At 33.2% G+C, this 23,787-nt stretch overlaps 1 protein-coding gene across 2 annotated transcripts in view; it reads left to right on the plus strand.

The window, feature by feature from the left end:
• alcamb (activated leukocyte cell adhesion molecule b) overlaps positions 1–19,593 on the plus strand; it is a 40,529-nt gene extending 20,936 nt beyond the window's left edge. The window contains exons 2-16 of one of the 2 annotated variants that reach the window (NM_212634.3): positions 1,872–1,978; positions 3,664–3,868; positions 4,245–4,309; positions 4,691–4,778; positions 5,084–5,257; positions 7,588–7,712; positions 7,789–7,921; positions 8,051–8,163; positions 8,265–8,391; positions 9,054–9,172; positions 10,671–10,809; positions 13,778–13,807; positions 15,600–15,714; positions 15,847–15,957; positions 18,378–19,593. In NM_212634.3, coding sequence (NP_997799.3) covers positions 1,872–1,978; positions 3,664–3,868; positions 4,245–4,309; positions 4,691–4,778; positions 5,084–5,257; positions 7,588–7,712; positions 7,789–7,921; positions 8,051–8,163; positions 8,265–8,391; positions 9,054–9,172; positions 10,671–10,809; positions 13,778–13,807; positions 15,600–15,714; positions 15,847–15,940 — 1,634 coding nt within the window. In that variant the 3' untranslated portion in view covers positions 15,941–15,957; positions 18,378–19,593. The remainder of the gene's footprint in view (positions 1–1,871; positions 1,979–3,663; positions 3,869–4,244; positions 4,310–4,690; positions 4,779–5,083; positions 5,258–7,587; positions 7,713–7,788; positions 7,922–8,050; positions 8,164–8,264; positions 8,392–9,053; positions 9,173–10,670; positions 10,810–13,777; positions 13,808–15,599; positions 15,715–15,846; positions 15,958–18,377) is intronic. The other variant, XM_005157504.6, reaches the window with a different exon arrangement.
• The last annotated feature ends 4,194 nt before the right edge of the window (positions 19,594–23,787 follow it).

Genomic DNA, 23,787 nt, shown 5'->3' on the forward strand with positions numbered 1-23,787 from the left:
ATAGACAACTAAAATAGAATTTAGTGAATTAAAAAAAAGAAAATGTTTGAAAAAGGCAAAAGTTAAAGCCAATTATTCTCTCCTTTTTGAGCTTTAAAAAGTTTCATTTATAAAAAAACAATATCTGCACTCATTAAAATACAGATTTTTTATTTTTCAAATTCATAGACCGGGTGAAAATTTGCTTGAGTGCTCTTTGTCATGAGCATGTGAGTGTATGGATAAAAGTAGCCAGAGCGCCATCTGCTGTTAAAACCTAACCTTTGAATTGATTCAAGAGAGAATAGCGATACATTTTGAAAATCGCAGAATCGATTCTAATGTTTTTTCATGCCAAGCCAGTAGACGGTGATATTAATTTGTTAAGAAACACCACCTTTGCAGTCCAGTAGTTTGCCATCATTGCTTTAGCACCTATGCAATTTACTCGTTTACTCGCCCACAAGTGGTTTCAACCCTTTGAAGAAGGTTTCTGTTGAAGACAAGAGAAGTTATTTTGAAAAATGTTAGAAACCTGTAACCATTGATTCTCATAGTATCTGTTTTTCCTACAATGAATGTCAGTAGTACTACTTGCATATTTCCAGCATCTTTTAATATAACTACTTGTGTTCAACAGAAAAAAAGAAAATCAAAAAGGTTTGTGATAACTGTGATAATGAAAGAATTTTCAGTTTTGGTTGAACAAATGTGTAAACAAAATGTCAAAATGCCAACTTTTTTAGCATATAGCTAAATGAAATGACAATATCAAGTAGCTGTTTAGAGGAGTGTAAAAAATGCTATATTTTTTCCATTTGTGAACTGCCATAGTTTTTGCATTTAAAAAAATTTGAAATTATGTTATTGCATCTTTAGACAGGGTTGGCACGTTACAGTGGCTTTTTGTTAAAAGGATGTAGTTTTGTGTTCTTAGTCTTATCTCTTACAACCTTTATCAGGCCTACTGTTGACAGTTATCCATCCCAACTCTCCCATTCTCAGAAGTGACTCTGAAAACCAGTTTAACTGGCTTAAGGGTTTGCATAGAAATTGAATTGAGTCTTTTTCTAATTTGAATATTTCATTTAGGTGAAGTTGCTTGTCAATTTCATGCATAGTATACTGAAAAAATTTTATATGTTGAAACTTTATTCCAAACATTTGTTCTCTATTGTATTTTCATATTGAAACTTGAGAAGGTCACAGAAATCTATATATATTTTTCCTTAAAGCATTTAGTAACACGAGATAAAAATCTATGAAATAAAGTTTACATTTGATAGCTGCCTGCATTAATGTAATTTAATTGCATCAATACAACCTCAACTTTTTGTAGCTGGTGATTGAAGAAGACCTACAGATGTTTGACTTTCAGTAAAAATGAGTTGTAGCCTCAGACTGCTGTTTGAATATTCAAATCAGCCAAGCAAACCAATGATTTAAATATGAAAATGTTTGTTTCAGAATGAAGTCACGGTCAACTCCCTCTTGATTTTTAATCAACTTTATTCGCAAAATACCACTATTACATTATGATGAAAAAACTACCAGATTCAAAATGTAAGAATCTTAAAGATTTGCTGATCCTAATTAACTGCTTATTTCATTTGCATCCTTTAAGGCTGTCAGTCAGGTGCCCTGTGTCTCTCAATCTCCAAGCACTGCCAATTGAAACCTCTATAAAAATCCAATGTATAAACTTTAGTTACACTATTTGACTGGAGCACTGCCAGCAAATTCTTAATAAAGAAAGCTTTTGACAAAATCTTTACATAAGAGTTTCTTGCATTACCTTAGACCTTGTTTTGTCTGAAGTATGTTACCATTTAAATTATGCGTTCACAATTCATTGTATTTACTGTCATGTTTTTTTTTATTGCCTGTTTTAGTGTGTGGTTTGGAAACGGTCACTGGCAAGTACGGAGACACTGTTGAAATCCCATGCAACAGTGGACTTGTCTCAGACGTAGGAGTCACGTTTGTTAAGTGGAAATCTGTAAGTAAATTTTTACATCATTTAAGTTTTAGTCATAATTTAAAGTTGAAATTTTGAAAAATAAGTGATTGCAGACAAACATCCTAAGTATTCTTAATAGGGATGCTCATTTCGGTTAATTTTGCTAACCGACAACCGCGGCTCGTTAATCGGTTATTAACGGTTAACTGGTCAGACTACTATTAAATTATTATAAATACATTTTTAAACATATTGACGTGTATGTCTGACACATTAATTTTTGCACTTTAAAATACTGATTTATTTTAACATGCTAGCATAATAATAACAGAACATAACAACAGAGCATCTTCACGCACCTGCGTGTTTCCAACGGCATAGAAAAACTGAATAAAATTAATAAAATAAATAGGCCTGCCCTGAATTATTTTCCCTTAAATAATTAATTTAGAGAACAAAATGAAAACATTGACTGATCCTTTTTAAGAACCAGCATGGGCTGTTTTTTTCCAATCATATGTTTTTTTTCTTCCTCCGTCAAATAGAAATGGCAGACTTTCTCAAATTGCTCGCTCCACGGAAAATATGCATTTATTTATTGCCCCGCTGTTATTATTATATTACAAAACCTTAAAATTTTTAATAAAAATCATTATTTTAAAGATATTTCCTCTCTTACTCGCGGTTCAAGTGCGCGTTGCGTAATGAAAAGACAATGAGAACGCGCGCATATGTTAACCGTTTTGTTGTTTAAATATGATATTGCATTAATTTGCATAGATGCTTTATAAGCTGTTAAATGAAAGCTAAAGCCCATTTGTTGTGTTTATGACGCAGATCCAGGAAACCATCAGCATCAGCGCTGGTTTGGCATCAATTCAATTCAATCGGCCCCTTATGCAGCCAATCTTAAAATATATAAAATAATATTTTTAATCGTTTAACTGATACCATTAATCGGTTACAAACGCACCCTTTTGGTTAACGGGTGATCGATTATTTTGCGCATCTTAGGTATTTTCTTATCTACTAATTCAGTTCCTTGCTAAATGCCTTAAGGCTGATTAATACTTTTGCGTCAAGTGCATGCGTAAGCTGTGGCGCAGCCTGAGCGTAGATGCAAAGCCCTCGCCGTGGTGGTCGCTAACGTGCAGCTTTCAAAAAAAGTAACTACACATCGCATGGAGTGTTCACATATGTCGAGTCTTGTTAGGGAGGACCAAATAGAAAGTTTAGTTTTGTGTTTACCTTATGATTAATGTTATTGCACGTCCGCCGGTTCCCACCTCACAATAAGCGAGTTTAAACTACTTCTACATTAAGGTAGTGTTCAGAAAAAAACTAAACATCAGTGAAGAAACTTGACAAAGAGGAATTTAACAAGCTACTGCCAGCTAGCATTTCAGAAGTGTTATTACAGAGCAAACCAAACAGCGTGCAAGTATAAATAAGAAGTATAAATGCACAGCAATTCACAAGGCATGTGCCGTGGCACATGTGGATCACTCGACACAGAAGTATAAACCAGGCTTTAGCAGAAAGTCGTACATGTAGTCTTGGCTGATCAGTTTAAAAAACAAAACAAAAAATAGACTACAGAACCACTGTATTTTCACTTAAACATGTATGGAAGAATGACTTTATGAATGGCAATTTTGTCATCTCCTCTGGTAAATGTGCATTTTTATTTATTTATTATTATTATTTATTATTTTTTTTACCAGGACAAAGATGGCAGCATTCTGGTAAAACACACGGGTCAGAATGCCTCCTCTCCCACTGATGGTAACTACAAGAACAGAGTCAGTATTAAAAAAGATTTTGGTCTCATCATCACACAAGTGTCCCTGGCGGATCAGAAAACCTTCACCTGCATGGTTGTGGCAGCAGATGACATTTTGGAGTATCCTGTCCAACTGGTCATTTACAGTAAGAATCATTAATTAAATTACTGAAAGAGGCCTAAAACGATTCCATATCTACAGTAGAAGTTTTAGTAACCTAGGCTATCTTAATACTACAATGTTGTACTAAACATTTTTAACATTGTGTACAGATGACAGTTGTCACAATAACCCATTTACACTGAATCACGAAACAACAAAATGTTTTAATAAGATAGTAGATGATGTCGCTGTACAGAAACATTATGCACACATATTACAACAATATTGTTTGCAAAGACGGCTGTTAATAAATGTTATTGAAAAAAATTATATTTCTAGTAGTTGCATTTATGAACTTTAATGTCTAACAATGTCTGTTTTCCTGTTTTTTTTAATTTAATAATAATTTTTTTTTATAGAGACTCCATTGCAGCCTCAGATTGCAAACCTAACCACTGCGATGGAAATCGGAAAGCTGACTACAGTAGGCTGTTTGATTTTATAGGACATTGATTACAAAATGTTGTTTATGTACATTTGAGTCGAACACAAATTTCCTATTTTACTCTGTGCATCAAATTTAATTTAACAAAGGGATAAACCTGAAATTTTGTTGAGCCTTTTTTTGTTGTTGTTGTTGTTGTTGTTGTTGTTTTTGGAATAAAAGAGCTCTTTTCTTTTAATGAAGCATGAATATGAATTTAAAAAACTCTAAAGATTCCTATAGTGTCCTCCAAATATAATGATATGCCACTCATTTAGATGGTTCACAAGTTTATATGTGAATTAAAGTTAAAATCTAAGTTTTCCTTTATGCAACATTTTGTTATTCTTTTAATTTGCTTTTATCTTGTCATCTCATCAGTTGGCACAGTGTCATACTGAAGGTGCCAATCCAGCTGCCAACATCACGTGGTTCAAGAACAAAACTCCGCTTATTGCTGATGGAACAGGTAAGAGTGAAATTTGAGAGGTTATAGTTTTTTCTAAACATTTAAAGGGATAGTTCACCCAAAACTGAAAACTGTCATCCTTTACTAACACTTCCAAACAAGATTGAGTTCATTGCTATGTAAGATATTTTGGTTGAAGTTCTTTATAAATGCTTTCACAAACATTAAACGGTTAATGGTTCTTTTAAACCTTTCAAAGCACTAGAAAAGTGTTCTCAGAGTTGTTCCAAATGATGAAAAAGTAAATGTATCATCTTGTGCATCATTTATTTCCATTTCTTAACATTTGTTTCTCTCAATTACAGCCATTAAAATCACCAATGATGTGGCTGTTGATAAAGCGACAGGACTGTCTGCCACTACATCTAAGCTGGAGTACACTGCAGTGAAGGATGACATTAATTCCAAGTTTACCTGTCAGGTTCAGCACATTAAGTCTGCTAACATGGATTCCTCACCGCTCGTCTTCACCGTGAACTGTAAGTTCTTATACTGTTTACATTTCAGTTTGGACCAGTGTTTTTTTCTATAGTTGCAGTCACGTTAGTAACATTTCAGTATAATTTTACATACAAAAAGGCCAATATTAATTAATAGCTTTTCAATTGCTTAACTAGGGGTATTTCGCAAGACAAGTGAAAATAGGGCTTTACTATGTATGAGCTTATCCGCAATAGTTGAATTGCTGGATGTATGAAGTCAAGTTGTAATAATAGTTTAAAATGCATTGCATGTGAGTTATAGATTAATTGATAATATTTCTTTAATAGAGTTAAATTTTATCATTTGCACTGTTTTTTTTAAAGGCCCGTAAGGGTACATGTCCACTAAAGCTTTTTTTTATGCAGCTAAAACGCCAGTGCTCTTCTAAAAATGCACACTTACTGTGTAAACAGTAAATTTTCAGTGAGTTTTAAGTTGCAAAAACAGTATTTTTTTACAACTTTAACGAATAGTAATTGCATTGAATAATACAGTAAAGACCTTGGTGTTTTTTATTATGATTATTCCATTTCTTTACCAGAGTCATGAATCTTCAAAAACCAGAAAACATTATTTAGTTAGTTAGTTAGTTAGTTAGTTATATATTTAATTGTTTTTATATTTGCTTGTAATTACTTGGTTTGCTTGTAATTATTACATTTTATACAGATTCGCTAAGACAATTTTAGCACCTGTCAGCTTTGATTGTGGGGAAAACTGGATAATTTTGAGCTTTTGTCAGCTAATTTCAGCTTCCGGGTTTAAAATGATTTTTGGGGCGGGATCAAAATCGGCAACGTAGTGCAGTACTGCAAGTGCAATGATGACTCGTCGGTTTCTCATTATTATTCATAGCGGAGTTTTCTTATCCTATGAGAAGAGCCGGCTGCTTAATTATTCAAGAGAGCGCGTGCTTTCTGAAGGCAAGGCAGACCTGCCAGTTTCAAGCAAGCCGTGAGACAAGGACCCACGGCACGCAGTAGCCATTCATGAAGGCTCGTATGTGTTTGTTTCCATGATCCACAGGGTTTGTTGCATGTTTTTTCCCCGCGATCTTGTCAGGGCCGATCATACAGCAAAGCTGTGTGTGTGCTGCAAGCATTTTTTTCAGGAGAGCAGTACGAGAATTGAAGAATGGCGGACGTTGACTTTTATCAGGAGTTCGTTCACATTTAGACACATCACTGTGCTGCTGTGTTTGCCTAAATCCTCCAGATTACCCACAGGGCTAATGGCTAAAATAGACAGGGCAAGAGACTTGCTGCACTGAGTCTGCAATAAGATCTATAATTTAGACCCGGGGATCGAGGTAGAATCCTCATTTATAGTGTTCATATGAACACACTTATCTTTATAATGATATAAATTAGGGTTATGTGTATATGAAATTACGAATAACAAATGTAGCAGGGCATTAAATAACTGTTTATTTAATTGCATTTTAATTTTGTGAACTATAAACTCATGCGTCTCCTCACGGTTTGTGTCTCATTTTGTGAGTTAACTGTCAAGAACAGTCGTTCGCTCCCCTTTTCCCCTGCTGGCCACGCCCACTCCTGCCCTATGCTTGCGGAGCTCCACGCCCATTAATCATGCATCTTTTGAAAAAATTCTGAAGTACACTTTAACCGAAAGTGGGGGGTGTCATGACCTTTTAAACCAGGGACCTTCTTGCTGTGAGGCAACAGCACTACCCACTGTGCAACCGAGCCACCCTATTTAAGACATTATTTTATATAAACGATTACTTGCAGTCCCTTGAAGTCCAATCTGTGTGGTGAATTTATTATTTTTTTAATAAATAAAAAAAAAACTGTTATCAATCATCCAAATTCCTGTTGAAATGGCTTGATTTCGCCAAAGCACTTTGACATTTCACAGATCAAAAGTCCTCCATAAATCCTGTTCCAAACAATGTCATTTACAGCAAATGTATTCATACACACAAGTGGCTTATGGTCTCATGTTGAGTATAATTCGTTGCATTTATTCAGAATAACTCTCGTTCCTCCTGAAGTAGCCACAAAAAAGAGGCCTGATCAGAATCAAATAGCATGTCCAATGAGATATGTAATTTGGCCTCTCTGGAGCAGGCCGTTTAGATGGTGAATGGGGTTTTGTCTTGCATCTGGCTGTTGTTGTGAAGCCACTAGCCCCTCTGGTAACTCTCAAAACCATTTCTCATTATGAGAGGGCTCTCAAACCCTCAACTCTTGAGCTGAAGGACCTCTTAAGTATGTTCTCTGAAGTGCCCTTATCTGCATGCACTCTAGCTGGCCTTCTCTAAGCTGCCTTCCCTTGCTTTACACAAACCCTTTCTCCACAGACCCTTCGGAGACGATCAGTTTCCATGTGCTGCCCGATGGTCCTGTTAAAGAAGGAGACAATGTGACCCTCAAATGCACGGCAGACGGAAACCCCCCACCCTCTCGCTACAACTTCTACATCAAGGTAAGTCTGAATTACTGTTTGTCTGGAAATTAAAATCTGCTTTTGGATTCTCTAACTCTGCCTGTTTTATCCATAGGGAGAGAAGAAGACAGTGGAGAAATCGAACATCTTTATCTTGAGTAATGTAACTAGGCAAAACACCGGAGAATACAAATGTTCATTGGTGGATAATGAGATATTGACGGCGTCTAAAAATATCACCGTTGAATGTAAGGAAATACTTTGCCATACTTTTTGTACCTATGATTGCATTGTGTTTAATAAAAAAAAAAGAAAAAAAAAGAATTTTAAATTAATTTTTAAAAATGTTATCTATTTTCTCTCTCTCTGCCCGAAAGATCTTGATGTGATTCTTAGCACCACTGGTGAGGTTTTCAAGAAACTTGGCGATAGCTTTGAAACAACTCTCGATATTAAAGCTTCAGGAAAAACAGAAACCTTTTGTAAGAAGGTAAAAAAATAATATATTAAAAACTATTCTTTGAGCATAAAATCTATAAGATGTACATTTTTGTTGTTGTTCGTTTTTAAATGTAAAACATTATTTTGTAGGGTGGTGAAAAGATGGTTGGCCCTCCTAAATTTGCCAGCTTAAAGTACACAGACTCTGGTGTGTATGAGTGTGTTGTTACAATGCTTGGCCTCAAGAAGACACAGACATTTGACTTGAATGTTCATGGTAAGTTTGCAGTGCTCTTTAAATATAATAGATCAGATTGTACTTCAGCCTTTAAAAGGATAATTTAACTAAAAATGTTATTTATTCACCCTCAAATGGTTTCAAGTCTTTATAAAAAGCATAGTACACAAAGAAATTTAACTTTATTTACTCCCCCTTCACTTGTTTCAAACCTGTTACAGTTTCTTTCTTCTGTTAAACACAAAGTAAAATGCACAGAATTGAGTTCCATAGTAGAAACAAAAAATACTATGGATGTCTGTGGCTGTTTTTTTCCAACATTCTTTAGTATATCTTGTTTTCTGTTCAGCAGACTAAAGAAACTTTTGGTTTGGGACCACGTGAGTGTGTGTGTGTATTTGGTTTTTGGAGAATTTTTCTTTTGAGTCAATTTAAGATAAATATATTTTTTAGAAACACAATAAGATATTTGTAGGAAAATGTTGTAGGAAAAATACTATGGATGCTAATGGCTACAAGTTAAAACCATTGTGAAACTGGTAGCCAAAAGAAACTCAAACAGCAATTAGTGGAGTGTGAATTAATTATGACTGCTTTAATTTTTGAGTGAGATATTACCTTGACTGTGTAACACTGTCCATTTTTTTTTAGCATTTCTCACATTTACAAAAAAAGAAAAAAACTTTTTGATGATTTTGCAGGGCAACCACTGATCAAGAGCCTGACCAAGAAGCGTGGTGATGGTACAAACAAGATCCTGAGCTGTGAAGCTGAAGGATCACCAAAGCCAACGGTGCAGTGGATTACCAATGGCACAGATGTAAGTCTCTACACATTGTGTAACTTTCTGACACATGTAAAGTATACTTTTTGGAATTATTTATTTGTTTTGGAACATTTGAAAATCTTTACTGTCAATGTTAAGAGTTCTCCGCGTTTTAAAATTTTGCAAATGGAATATGAGCAGTTTCGTTAAACAACTGACTCACTTGGCTTAAATTGGATAATTTGAATATTTAACATATTTAAAATAATTTTAGAAATTGGTTCCTCATATTGATTTCTGTAACATGTCAAATAGAATAAAATGCTTCAGAGTTGGACAAAACTGATCAATACTGCAAGTCATTAGATTTGTGTTAGTTAAAGAGAAATTAAATTAAGAAATAAAAAGCCTCAGGTGAAAAGAAAATGTAAGTAGTAGCTCTGAAAACAATATTCCTTAGAAATAGTGTTTATTTGGAAATATTTAAAAAAAAGGAAATTTTCTAAATAAATTACTGGGGAAAAGCAGGCTGTTAGCCAGGTTTTTATGTTTTCCAGTGCAAATCAACATGGGCCAAACCAGTGAAATCATTCTTTTGTACCAAAGAATGAAATTAATTATTCAACTAATAACGGTCTCATGCCATTTAGCTCTATTATCTATTACTTCAGCTACCCAAGGACATTTTTATCAGTGTCATAAAAAGCTAAAACTTGAGTCTTTCATAAAGGCTTTATTATGAAATTTCTGCTCTTTTTAAATTTACATTCCAGGAATTACTGCTGATTTTAAACATTTACTTTTTTTTTTAAGTAAACATTTTATATTAAACAAGCCAGTAGCACATATTTAGAGCTGATAGAGATGTAACATTGTGACAGTAAACACATGTGTAGCTTGTTAAACAAAGCGGTTATCATTGCTAGCACTTCAATGAGGTCACTATTCAAACACACCAGATGACTAGTTTGTCTAACTGGGTGTGTACAGAGGAAAACCATTAATATAATGGGGCTTTGACATGCTTCCTGTATCATGTGGTTTTATATTGGTACAAATTGAGCTTTTCAGTGCAACTCAGATGTCAAGGAAAGTGCACTGGTTCATTGGCCCGCTTTCTCTTTGTCTTAATAGTGTGCAGAGCAATTGCGCTCTCTAGCGGTGACTATAGAGCTTTACAACAAAACAGTGCGCTCTTGTATTGTATTGCACAAACCCTGCAATAAATACTTTTCTTTCTTGGAGTAGTATATATTACTTTAGAACTTTTTTTAAACAAGTAGAAAATGTCTCTTCAGAAAAAGGTTGTGTATTTTTCCTTAAACAAGCTAAATAATCTGCCGGTGAGTTGGTGTAAGCAAATTAATCTTGTTTTCAGATTATTTGGCTTGTTTTAGGACTCACTTTATTTGGACTAAAAACAAGAAAAATGCTCAAAGAAAGATTTTTTTTGCAATGCAATTTTAAGTCTGTTATCTTTTAATGGATTTTTTTGTTTTATTTATTTATTTGTTTATTTATTTATTTATTTGTTTATTTTGTTGTGTTATAGGTGAAATTTCAAGAGAGCGAACATGTGAATGGAAAGATCACATACTATATCACTGTCAGTCCAAAGGCCAATGTCACTGTGTCCTGCACAATCTCCAATGATTTGGGTTCTGACACGAGGAGCATCGATGTGTCGTCGCGTAAGTGTAACTTCTGTCCGCTGCTTCTCTTATTTGACTACTAAACACTCATCCATCACTAGTTCGTCGGCTGTCAACAAAATCATTTAGATGAAACTGTGAAGGATGAAACATTAGTAAATACCATTGCCTGATGACTCCTATTTTTTTTAAATAAGTATTGTCCTGTCAAGACCAAGTTTTTGTTTTAAACCTTATTTATTGTATCGATAATACCAGTGCAAAAGGAGCTTTGTTTACGGATTCTCTTTTTTAAACTTTGTTTATGTTTATAAGTAAATGCAGCGATTTAGTTTAGCCAAATTCTATTTATTCTAATTCTATTCTATCAGCTATTACATTATCATAAGTTTACTAATGTGTTAATAAATGCTGAAATTAGGAACCATTCTGTGAGTAGCCTAAAATGCTACAGTATTACATTCTTTGCTAGGTTATTGTAGCGTTTGTTATTGTTTGTTAAGTGTTAACAAAAGTTACTTTATAGTGATTATGATTATATAATGAAATAAAATGTAATATATTGGTCTCTCAATAACCTGCAATAAGTAGTCAATAGTCAGCTTTATTTTTATTTTTATTTTTTTTACAATTATTCTAGACATTTTAAGGCTATAAAACCCCTTACTACACACTATATACACATTTTTCAGGCAGGCATTAACATTTTCACACTTTTCTCTCTTGTTTAAACACTCTCAAAGATCAAACCTTCATAGAAAAGAAGTTCAGTATTATAGAATAAAACCAAAGAGTAAAAGATCATTTGATCTTTAATTATTCTGTAATGGTGCCCTAAGGCCGCATGACTTTAACCTTACTTAGCACAGGGGTCTCAAACTTAAATTGGCGGACGGGGGCCTTTTAGTTAATGAATTCAGAAGAGCTCCATTTTAACAATCAAGTACAAGAAAAAAGTGGAAACCTGACATAATTGATGCATTTTAGGACCAGACATGACGTTTATTTTTCAAATATATACCCGACACCGGTGATCATGCAAATCAGTGTTTATTGTGTCACACATTAGCTGCTGAAATATATCTGTGGTTGTTGTGTGCATGGCTGAGCGTTACACTCACAAAGTCAGTCACTCTTTCACAGAGTATAAGCAGTCAAAACTTAAGCTTTTTGTTTCTTGTTGTACATATTGAAGGCGTCGTTTAAATAAATAAAAATACTACAAATACTAGGCGTAATAATTATTATTCTGTCCCAACTAACTGTATTGTCCGAACAGCGCAACAACAGCAGAAAGCAGTTTGGGTAACTTGAGTGACTTTACTGCAAATTGTTCTTCTCAAAATATTTCTTTTTTTTTTCGTAAACTACAACAAAGAGGAGGAAAGTATATATATATATTTACATTTACTTCAACATGTTCAATTGAACTAGCAGTACAATTTTACTAATGTACATAGTTTTTATGCAAATATTGAGCATATGAGGAAAATCTATGAAATGAGTGCCTTTAATCAAATAATAGCAAAATTATGATATTTGTTATACCACCAAGCCATGAAGCAAACAAAATGCAAGGGATATAAAACTGATAATAATCAAACAACCCTTGATAATTTACCATTATTGAGCTTTATTATATACATATATTTTAGTGTTTAAATCAGCCACAGAATTACACTGGGAGAAAATGAAAGTAAAACTAATCTGAGTGCAGTGCTTTAAATGTCAACTAGGTGGTGGGTCAAAACCACAAGTGTCTAGACGCGACTGCACAACAATGATAGAGGTTCTAAAGTATATGTTTTAGTGCGTGTTGTATCTCAATATATTTTTGACATCAGTTGCGGGAAAGAGGAAGGAGAAGGAAACCGGGCCGGCAGTTTAAGACCCCTGCTTTAGCAAGTCCAGTAGTTCAACTTTTTGTGCAATGGTTCACGTCTTTCTCTGCCTTTTGGGTACTACCACAGGTGCCTTTAACGGTCCTGAACATTTTGTCAAAATTGTGTAGAGAAAACTTAGCACTATACTAAGTAAATTTGGCAAGCTGAACTCATGGCACAGGGGAGATTGATTGACAATGGTCTACAGCCAGTCAGGACACAGGACACAATGTGCTGTAGAAAAAACATGTCAAATTGCACTAAAAAAAAATCTGTAAAAATGCGAGGCCACCAAAAGTGAACAGAGTTATAATGAGGGACCACTGTATAATATGCATCTATATTTTTTATTCTACTAACTATGATAAAGTAGCATGCATATTTCGATGCAGTTTTGTTTGATGTAAGATTCGTTTGGCCTACACACACACAAACACATTCACTTTTTCATAATTTTTGTTTTAGATTAAAGTTTTTGTCTAAATGGTTTTGTTCAAATTAAATCTGTTATTATTATTATTTGTTAACTTTTGTGCATTAGGTAACATGAACCAGCTGTAACAATTTTTTCAGCATTTATTAAAGCCATTCATTAGTTTATTCAAGTTAATTCACAGTGATGCTGCTAACAAATATGGCTTTTGATTTTAGCAATTAGTTCTCAAAACATGCATTAATTAATGCTGTAGAAGTTTTTTAATCTTGTGTTGGTTCATGTTAACAAATGAAATGTTACTCTAAACTTTTACCTATTTAGTGTATGTAATTTAATATTGAAGTATAAAACTTCTCTTGTATATTATTTATTGAAGCTCATCTTTCCTATTTCTTTCGTTCTGTTTGTCGGGATGCTGGTCTGTTCTCTGACTAACATGTGCTTTCACTTTACATCACTGAGAAATCTTCTGACTAACCCTGGGTTAAATTGGTAAACCCACCAGAGCTGTACACTTCTGGATTTCTGCATTACATGCATTGCTTTTTCACTCTGGGTAAAAACTATTTCACTTGCTGTCAGTTGGATGGATATGGAAAGAAATTCTTTAGTTGTGAAGGCATTTGGGCTTTTCATTCCAAACTTGTAAGCAAATGGAAGTTAATGTGACTTTTATATCTGATTACAGTTGTTGAGGACGTGACAATGGACAAACAAGGTAAGACCATGAGCTGTTGTTTACAATCATGTGTACAGTCAAGTGGACAGCTTTGCATCACACAGAGAGCATTTGCAGCATCAGATTAGTCAAATTAAATTAATAAGACTTTATATATACACTACCGGTCAAAAATATTATTATTATTATTATCATTATCATTATTATTAGTGTAATGAAAAACTTTAAAACCTGGTGGGCTGCTTTGCATGTCTGTGTAAATTGTGTTGCGGTTCAAAATGTTTATAAAAAAAAGTATTTACTTTATTAATCAAAGACACCGATTGTTAAAGAGTGAAAGACATTCATAATTTAAAAAACTATATTTTCTGCCCCAGAACAATCCTAAAATGTCAAATGTATCACATTTCCGAAAAACTATGAAGGATGAAAAAAAATTGCAGTTGCAATAATAATTGGATAAAAAATAAAAGCAAATCTGCAAATAAAAATTATTTCTGAAAGATCATGTGACGTGGAAGACAGGACTAATGATGCTGAAAAATTCAGCTTTCAGTTACAGGAATAAAGATTGCTTATATAATAATATGTCACAATTTAGCAATATTTACTGTATTTTAAATCAAATAAATGCAGTCTTGAAGTACTTTTGAAATACACTTTTTTTTTTATTCCATGTTTGATGTCATTTCAACTGAAACATTAAGAGAGGGTGGGACATAGAATAGCTCCTCTCTTTAAAAAGCCCACCAATAGTGTTTTATTACAGCTCTGCCAGTGAGAGTGGTCAAGCTCAAGTGCATCAATTGAAAAGCTAATGAGAAGGGGCGGGGCATGTCTGATGCTAGAGTGCATTTGATTGGTCAACATTTGAAGAGAAACTAAAGTATGAGGTGACGTGAAAAGAATCATTGATCAATTTTTCTTCTGAACGCAAATTGTTTTTTACTGTTTTGGAGCACACAAGCTCAGAAGTTCCCAAACGTTTAAGCCCGCAACGCCCAAAATAACAATGCCATTGACTCATGACCCCCAATATTCTCTGAGTTGGTTACAAATATATAAACCTTGCACACACATATCAATAGGCCCAAATCTATTCATCGTCTAATTTTGGAGAACGCCACTCGTAGATCATCCTCCATGTTCAGTTGAGGCCTGTATTTATTTTTGATGTATGTGAGTGCCGCAAAGGTGTCAGAAGGTTTAACCTGATGCCATAAAATCAATGATAATCAACATCATCTTTAATATAACGTAATCACCCCAGAGTCTCAAAATCGAAAGACTAATGTCATTTTATTTACATGTGGTTTTTAATGTTTATTATTAACATATTTAACCTTTAACTATTTTGTTCTTCAGTTGGTTATGGATAAAATATTGTGATTCTAATAGTTTAATAAAATGAATTTGATTTTTGGAACTCGCCAAGCAACCACCCCTCCCTCTACCGCCAACCTCTACTTAAAGAACTACAGCACTAGCTTATAGATATCCTTAAATCTACCAAACTGCTACTAATATTATTTTATTTTATTATAAATTTAATTTCACATGACATTGAAAAAAAAACAACAACATACAAATCCCAAACTTTTGACCTGCGGTGTATGTGTAACACACAAGAATACATGTGTTTTTTTTTTAAAGAAAGCTTAAAGAAAGGTGCTGAAATGTCCCGCATCCTGACAAATATCATAGCGGCCATCAGTGTCATTTATTTGTTTAATTTTTGGAGTATTTTTACGTTTGTAGTCGTCTGTCTTTCCCTACTACAAGTTGTCCATGTTCTTTTCTGATGGTTTCACCTCTTTTGTTTCCAAATCAGATCAGTCAGAGGACTACAGTGACCAGACGGCGCTGGCTGTTGGCATTGTTGTTGGCTTGATGCTGGCAGCACTTTTGATAGGACTGGCCTACTGGCTGTATATGAAGAAATTCAGGTACTGCCTGCCATAATATTTATGGCTTCTTTTTAACCGTTACCATTCATCTCATTTTGCTCATTTAGTCTGACCATATGGGACTCAGATTTGTTAAAATGGCAGATAATGTAACGTTTAATCTGAATGCAGGCAAGGATCCTGGAAAACCGGAGAGAAGGAAGACGGGTCAGCAGAGGAGAGCAAGAAGCTGGAGGAGAATCAGAGCCAAAAAGCTGAAGTGTAATGACAAAGACATTCAGGGTGAGACGACAGAGGACATTTCAGAAACCTGATCAATTTTATTTATTTATATTTCTGTTTACCAAAGCTGATTTTAATGTAATATGGTAAAAACATAGTAAATTAGGATATTACTATTATAAAAGATCTGTTTTGCATATGAAGGTCAAAAAATTCAACTCAAGCATGAGTTAAAAACCTCTTTAATACAAAAGTATTAAGTGGATGAAATCAGGGTGCGATTTACAGGGGGGTGGGGGTGGGTCAGTCCTTTAATGCTGGGAAAAATTTCACTCTGATCTTTATTTTAAATAATAATGTTAGTAATTTAAAAAAAATAGATAATATAATATACATTTGACCACCCCCATAACGGTTCAATCCATTGTGAATGCATAATCGCGCCAGTCAGTCTATTTGAGAGAAAAAAAATGCTGAAATTGTCAGATTTAGAGCACCAATAGACATCATGTTCACAAGACTGTTTTCTTGTAAAATAGGTGTTTGTATCTACAATTAGCCTGAAGGTAAAGTCAAATTAGACAAATTGTTGGTATTTTACCATAAAGTAACATCTGAAATGACTAATCAGTGAATACTGTAGGCAGGCTGGGCAAAAAAAATTTAAATGTCTTTTAAAAAAAAAAAATTTAATCACCTGAATTTTAGATGCTTCAAAATAAACTACAAAATACAGCAGTCACAACTTGTATCAAAATAAAGTACAGTATTTTGTATTTTGAAAATACTACTAAATGCTTTTACAAGAGAGCATGACATTTCTCACAAACCTTCCATCAATTAGACCTATTCGATATGTTGTGACATCTTAAGGCTAACATTGTTCCTCTTCAATAATATTACGGACCTACTGATCAACTGAATTGCCACTGTAGGACTTATTTTTATGTTGTCTGTTTTAACGTCAAATATTTGGCATCAGCAATCCACCCAAAACTATTATCATTTTTACAGTATACTCTTTCTCATAAGATTTTTTTCAATTCTTCTTTAAACGGAAGAGTCAATAATATCCAAAGAACCATTTAGAGGGTGCATTTAATGTCTTGATGTAGATTTGATGTAGATGAAGTATTTTACAGCATTTAAAAAATACAAGACACTGAAGTATTTTGATACAAAATATTAATCCATTTTCATCAACCCTATCAAATACAAATGACAAAATACTCTTTTTGTATTTAAAATACGTATTTGAAATGCATGTATCCTAAATCCTGCCCATCCCTGAATGTAGGTCAGATTACAAACTGAAATACGTTTTATTAATAAACTAGATAAAACAAAAAAAAATGCTAAAAATGAACGATGCGTGTATTATACAAACTAACCAAGACAGTTGAGCCCCTGATCATCAATTTATAATTCGCACACACTCCAAGACAATTTGATACTAGTTTTTTTATTTAGTTAATACTTTTGTGAAAGCTGATACTTTTCATTGAAGACTGAAAATAATAACTCGTATAAAACTTAATTTAGATTTAGAGCACCAATAGACATCGTGTTCACAAGCCTTTGTTTTCTTGTAAAATAGGTGTTGGTATCTACGTTTAGCCTGAAGGTAAAGTCAATTTAGACGCATAGTTTATAGTTTAACCTACAGTAATCTCTGAAATGGCTAATCAGAGAATACTGTAGATCAGATTACAAACTTAAATATGTCTTAATAATAAAGTAGATAAAAAAATAAAAATAAATAAGTAAATGGCTGAAGCTTGTATTACACAAACTAACCAAAACAGTTGACCCCCTGTTCGTCAGTTTATAATTCACACATTGGATAAAACTTGAAGGACCCTTTGATACTAGATTTGTTGTTCTACTTAATAATACTTTAGTGAAAGCTAATGCTTTTCATTAAAGACTACTGAAAATAATAATTCATATAAAAACTTAATACATCCTTATTATATCTAGTAATTTTTTTAAAGATTGATCTGATCCATCTCAGACTTTTGAATGGTAGTGTATCACTATTACAACCACGGACACAACATCAAATAAGGGAAAACACAAATGGATTGGTCTAGGGGTTTTATTAACAGATCAACCAAAAGTAAACAAAGTGTGGGGAGAAAACACAATAAACTAAGGCTGAACACAAAACGGAGTTCAACTCCCCAGTCACTGTTCACACAAATATATTGAGCAGCTCAACTGTTCCAACGTTGATAATATTCAGAAATGTAGCCCATTTAATTGATCTCAGAGTAATGATTTAAGAGTAATCATATCACCACAGAAAAAAACTACATATTACAATAAAAATAACTACAAAAACCTAATATTTGACTGTTTTACTTGTAATTTATCAAACAAATGCAGCCATGGTGCGGCTAAATATTCACTAATTATGCTTCATCTTATGTTTTCTTAACCGGCTGAACCGTTTTCTTATGCATCTCGTCTTTCTACAGGATTAATTTGATTAAAATCCCATTTTCCCTGAGAGATGGAAGGAAAAACATTGGTGGAGTCTGTGAAAAATGGAGTCAGAAGCTGTAATGGAGGACTTGAGTAGCTGTGTCAGTTACATCACCACCATTGTCTGTAACGTGTCTGTGCCTCCACATGTCGGGGCATTTAATTGAATTGAATTCATAATGCGTGTTGTAAAATATGTGAATCTTTTACATTTGAAGATCCAGCTTGTTCGGAAACCCGTGTCTGTTAAGTGTTCCTGGGTTTCACATTTGATCGTTGTTTTTATTTGATTTTATTTCTTTTGTCCTAGGTATTTAGTTAATGCAAATTAGTTTTTTGCAGTTTCATATGGTAGAAACACTGTGGCCTTTAGTGTCTGTAACGGATTTTTTCCTTTAGAATTACACATAGTAATCTGTGGCATGAATACGAAGCATGTTTTTTTTTCTTTTTCCACATTTATACTGAGCACTTGGCTAGTTTTCAGGTTTTAAGTCAGTGAGCAAAAATATATCCCAATATTATACTTGTTGGGACCCCGATGACCATTATTTACCAATATTTAGACATTGTATGCATTTGAATGAAGATTTTGCCCTACAATTTGAAGACATCATGAAAGCCATGCCTTTTGCTTGGAAGCAAACAGAAGAATCACAAGAATCCCAGTTAAATTCTTCTTTTCTTTTTTCTTGGTTTTGGAAAATGAAAAGTCTGTTCTCGATAATGTATATGTACATTAACACACTTCATCATCATCGCAGATCATCATAAGGTTGTTAATCTTTATTGTTTCGTTTTGCTGCAGAATGTGTGTGTGCTCTGGTTTAAGCATTACTTGTAAATATGGCAACCTTTTTTTTATTGTTTTTGTTTTATTTATATTGTTATGGTTTAGCTAAATACCAGTGTTTTGACATGTACACTAGCTAGTTTTAGCCAATTTTCCTGAAAATATACCTCCGTTGCTGTTGAATGGTATGGTGAAATTGATGGTATTTACTTGCAAGCTTTAAAATTGTGAAATGTAATCTTGCAGCTTTCCAACTTTATTGCAGTGTTGCTGCGTTTCTCCTTGAGCGTCAGCTCAGCGCATTTAATCCACCATCAAAACCAAAGAGGTTGAATGTGGCCATGCAAGTATTGTACATACTGACCGTTGTTTTGTACTCTTAGTTCGAATAAAGTGTACATTTTTAGGAAAGCGTTTATTTGCTGTTTGTTGATGTTTTTCTACAATGCATACTCACATTTATTATGTAATTGTACACTAATATTTAAGTGTTTAGTTTTTTGTGTATGTTTATTTTTCCCCCCAATTTCTGTTTTAACAGAGAGAAGATTTTTTCAACACATTTCTAAACAATAGTTTTACTCATTTCAAATAACCTATTAATTTTATCTTTGCTATTTTGACAGTAAATAATATTTGACTAGATATTTTTCAAGACACTTCTATACAGCTCAAAGTGACATTTAAAGGCTTAACTAAGTTAATTAGGTTAACTTAGCAGGTTAGGGTAATTAGGCAAGTAATTGTATAACAATAGGTTGTTCTGTAGACTATCAAAAACAAAATAGCTTAAACGGGCCAATGAAATAAAGTGAAAATAAGACCTTCTTCAGAAGGAAAAATATTATCAGACATGCTGTGAAAATTTCATTGCTCAATTGAACACCATTTGGGTAATATTTAAAAAAAAAACAAAATTAAAGGGGGGCTTATAATTCTGACTTCAACTGTACAATTTATTTCAATCTTCAGATCTGTTTTAATTGAAACAACTTCATCTTCATCACAAATTCTGTGAATGTCTAGGTTTTCCTTCATCAGTGTGCGGTATTTTTATCAATTTTTAATTACTTGTTTTTGATTAAAGGGTGTTTTTTCTAAAGTTTAAAAATAAAATAAAAATCCTATCGTGTGAGTGTGCGCGAGTAGTTTTTGTGGCGTAAGAATAGTTTTTTTGGCAGGTCAAAATTGCAACTGTTATACCCTAAAGTGTGTACAGTCTTCATGAAAATAGAACATTAGGATTTATTCTTTAAGTTGTGGATATTTTAGAAAAAGTCACCAAACCTTTAGTAAAAAAAAAGTTGAATAAGTTTTTTTTTCTGCTGTTAAAATAGTGCCGGGGTCATTTTTGACCCATAGTCAAGAAGTTATGTGCAAAATAAAATAGTTTTTATTTCAGTTGAAAACATTACACATTTAATTCTAAGTTAAAGTAGTCGGAGATTTGAGTGTTTTAAGAGAAGTGTGTAGAACAACAACAAAAAATATTAATGTTAAATTACAAAATAAATATTTTATTCTTTAAACTGAAATGCTGATACACTAAGGACATATTTTAAAGTTCCATTTAATTTACTAAACTAATGTTTAGCTCTATAGCCATTGCTTTCGAACTGCTGAATACCAGTGTTACACTGAGCCAACAAACTTCACTCAAAAATAAATAAATAAATATATATATATATATATATATATATATATATATATATATATATATATATATATATATATATATATATATATATATATATATTTTTTTTTTTTTTTTTTTTTTTTTTTTTTGCTCATTCAAACTACTTATTTAAAATGCAATGAAACAACGCAATTCTTGAAATTTAATTGGGGAAACCTAATTGTTATGTTCAATACACAGAAATTTGTTAAAACTGTTAACTGAATTTGTGTCGGGACAACATGAATGAATTGTGTGGAAACCTGCATTTTTTACAGTGGTCTAGCAGAAGGGAATGGGTACTTCAGCCCAGGGGGAACAAACTACGTCCTACAGTTCCTGTGAATTTGGGTTTTTGTTTCAGAAACTTGGGTTGAGATGAGTGTATTAAATTGGCCACTCCATTACATTAATACATTTGCCTGAAACTAAGGTGTAGCTTGATTACGTATTTGCTGTTGTTACCATTTCAGGGGCATTTCCTCTTACACATTCCTCTACATGTTGATTCAAATGATAAATGTGTCCAATGCCACAGTATGAGGAACATTCCCAAAATCATGATTTACTCAACATGTTTTACCATCCTCCCCATTTGGTTCCTGGATGTCATCTGTTGATTGCCACTAGATGTGAAAATAATAATTTTACTCCCATCAATCCACATTTCTCATTCTTTGCCATTTATTTATTTTTTCATCTATTCTGCACATGCTGTTTTCTTAACAAAGGTGCTTCACTGTGACTTCTCGCTGACAGCAGAAATGCCCTATAATGCCTTTTGACTGTAACTACTGACAGGTCATTTTAAATCATTAATCTGTCTGAAGGTGACGATTGGCTGGATTTTTGATATTCAGACTATTTTGATCTATTTGAAAAAGCATTTGAAATCATTTTAGATTTCTTTTTTAATAAGTTTTCCCTTTTCCAATCGACTTTTTCATTAAATGACATTGTTCTTTTGAACAACATTTGCAATGACACATTTTATATCACTTCAGAAAGCAGACCTTTTGCCTTAATAAAAAGACCATTAACACCTATTTTGTTCACAGAATGAATTAATTTACTCATGAAACGCCTCACTGCTGTTATTTTAAACACACCTCTTTCAATGCATTAGTCAATTACTCAGAACAAGCAGCACAAAACACAACAATTGGCTACGTTGTTTTTCTATTACCATATACATCCAAAAGCAAATAATTTACAATGCACAGATATCACTATTGCTAATAACAGTGGTTCAAGAGATCACTGATTATGCTAATTATTTGAACACGACTGTATTTAACTAGCTAATATCAAATTTTTTAAATGTTTTCATAATAGTAACTCCATGTTTTTTTCCATACCCCTTATTGCACACAGGTGTCAAACTCAGTTCCTAAAGGGCCGCAGCTCTGCACAGTTTAGTTCCAACCCTAATTAAACACACCTGATCAAACTAATTGAGTCCTTCAGGCTTGTTTGAAACCTACAGGTAAGTGTGTTGGAGCAGGGTTGGAACTAAAATGTGCAGGGCTTCGGCCCTCCAGGAATTGAGTTTGACACCCCTGTTATTGCAAAAATAAGTTAATAACATAAGACATTAATATATGTAGCTGATGAGTAATGTTTAATGATTCTTGCAAAACATGTTTAAGAAATTTTATATTTCACAAATAGAGTGACAAAACTGATCAGCAATGAAGATAGAAAACAAATTCTCTCATATCTAGACATTTACTAACATCTCTAACTGATGATCAAATCACTGTTCTCACATTTTTCACAGGCTGTTTCTGGACCAATTACAAAGTAAACAATTTGCAAAACAAGAGATTTGCAGACTTTGCAGTTCTCTGGAAAATATTCAGTTTCTATACCTTATACATTTAAGAATGTCACGACTTTATCCAAGTGTTGCCACCTGCTAAGTCTCCCCCAACAGTTTTTATTTCACAGTGCAGCTGTTGCTGTCCATGGTGCTGCACGAGGAAATAAATGTGCAGATTCAACTGTGATGTGCTGCTTAAAAAATAATCACTTCCAATATCACATCTTAACCTATGATAAAAATTATAAGATTGACAACTGATCACTAAGCACACAAGGAACCATGATGACCTAAGAGACACTGCAGTGTATTAATATCTAGAGTCTCAAAGCAACAAGTATCTTATGCATTTGAATTCACTAGGATTTTCAGAGCAGAACCCCTTAAGAAAATTATTTCTGGTTTTACTTTAAATAAAACAAAACAAAAACATGTTTTCTGTAAACAGTAGTATCCACAAATTAACCATGGCTAATGATAGTTTAACCCTGATGTAGTCAGTTTAATATATAATGGTTATCAATCCACTAATAAACATGCCTATCAGACTTTTACCAATAAAAGCATGGTTAATTTTCCTATAAGAGGACTGGCAGATTTTAGTTCATTTTATAATCATGCACTTATTTTGTTTAGATCTGTTTGACAGAAAACAAGGCTTTTTACCTAATGTAGTCAAAGTTTGAAGAGATTTGATCAATGTAAATGTGTTTTTTGTAGAACAATAAAATAAATTTGAATGTTAAATTACATTAAAAATATTTTAATTTTTGAAATTGAAATGCTTATAAAGTAAAGACATCTGTTTACAATTCTGTTTAATTTACTGAAATAATATTTAGCCATTGTACTGCAACGTTTAGCTAGTCTATAGCCATTCGTGTTCTACTAACACATTAGCCAACAAACTGTTAGCAGAAGGAAATGGATATTTCAGCCCAGGAGGAACAAACTACGTACCACAGTTCCTATGACTTTAGGTTTTTGCTTTAATGCACTTGTTTCTTTTAGATCGGTTTCACAGAAAACAAAACTTCTTAACTAACATAGTTTTGCTTTTGAAATAATTTAAGAATTTGTAAACATTTGCACTAGAAAATATGATGTGAAGCT

Source organism: Danio rerio, chromosome 15 (genome assembly GCF_049306965.1).
Source record: "Danio rerio strain Tuebingen ecotype United States chromosome 15, GRCz12tu, whole genome shotgun sequence".
NCBI lineage: Eukaryota > Metazoa > Chordata > Actinopteri > Cypriniformes > Danionidae > Danio > Danio rerio.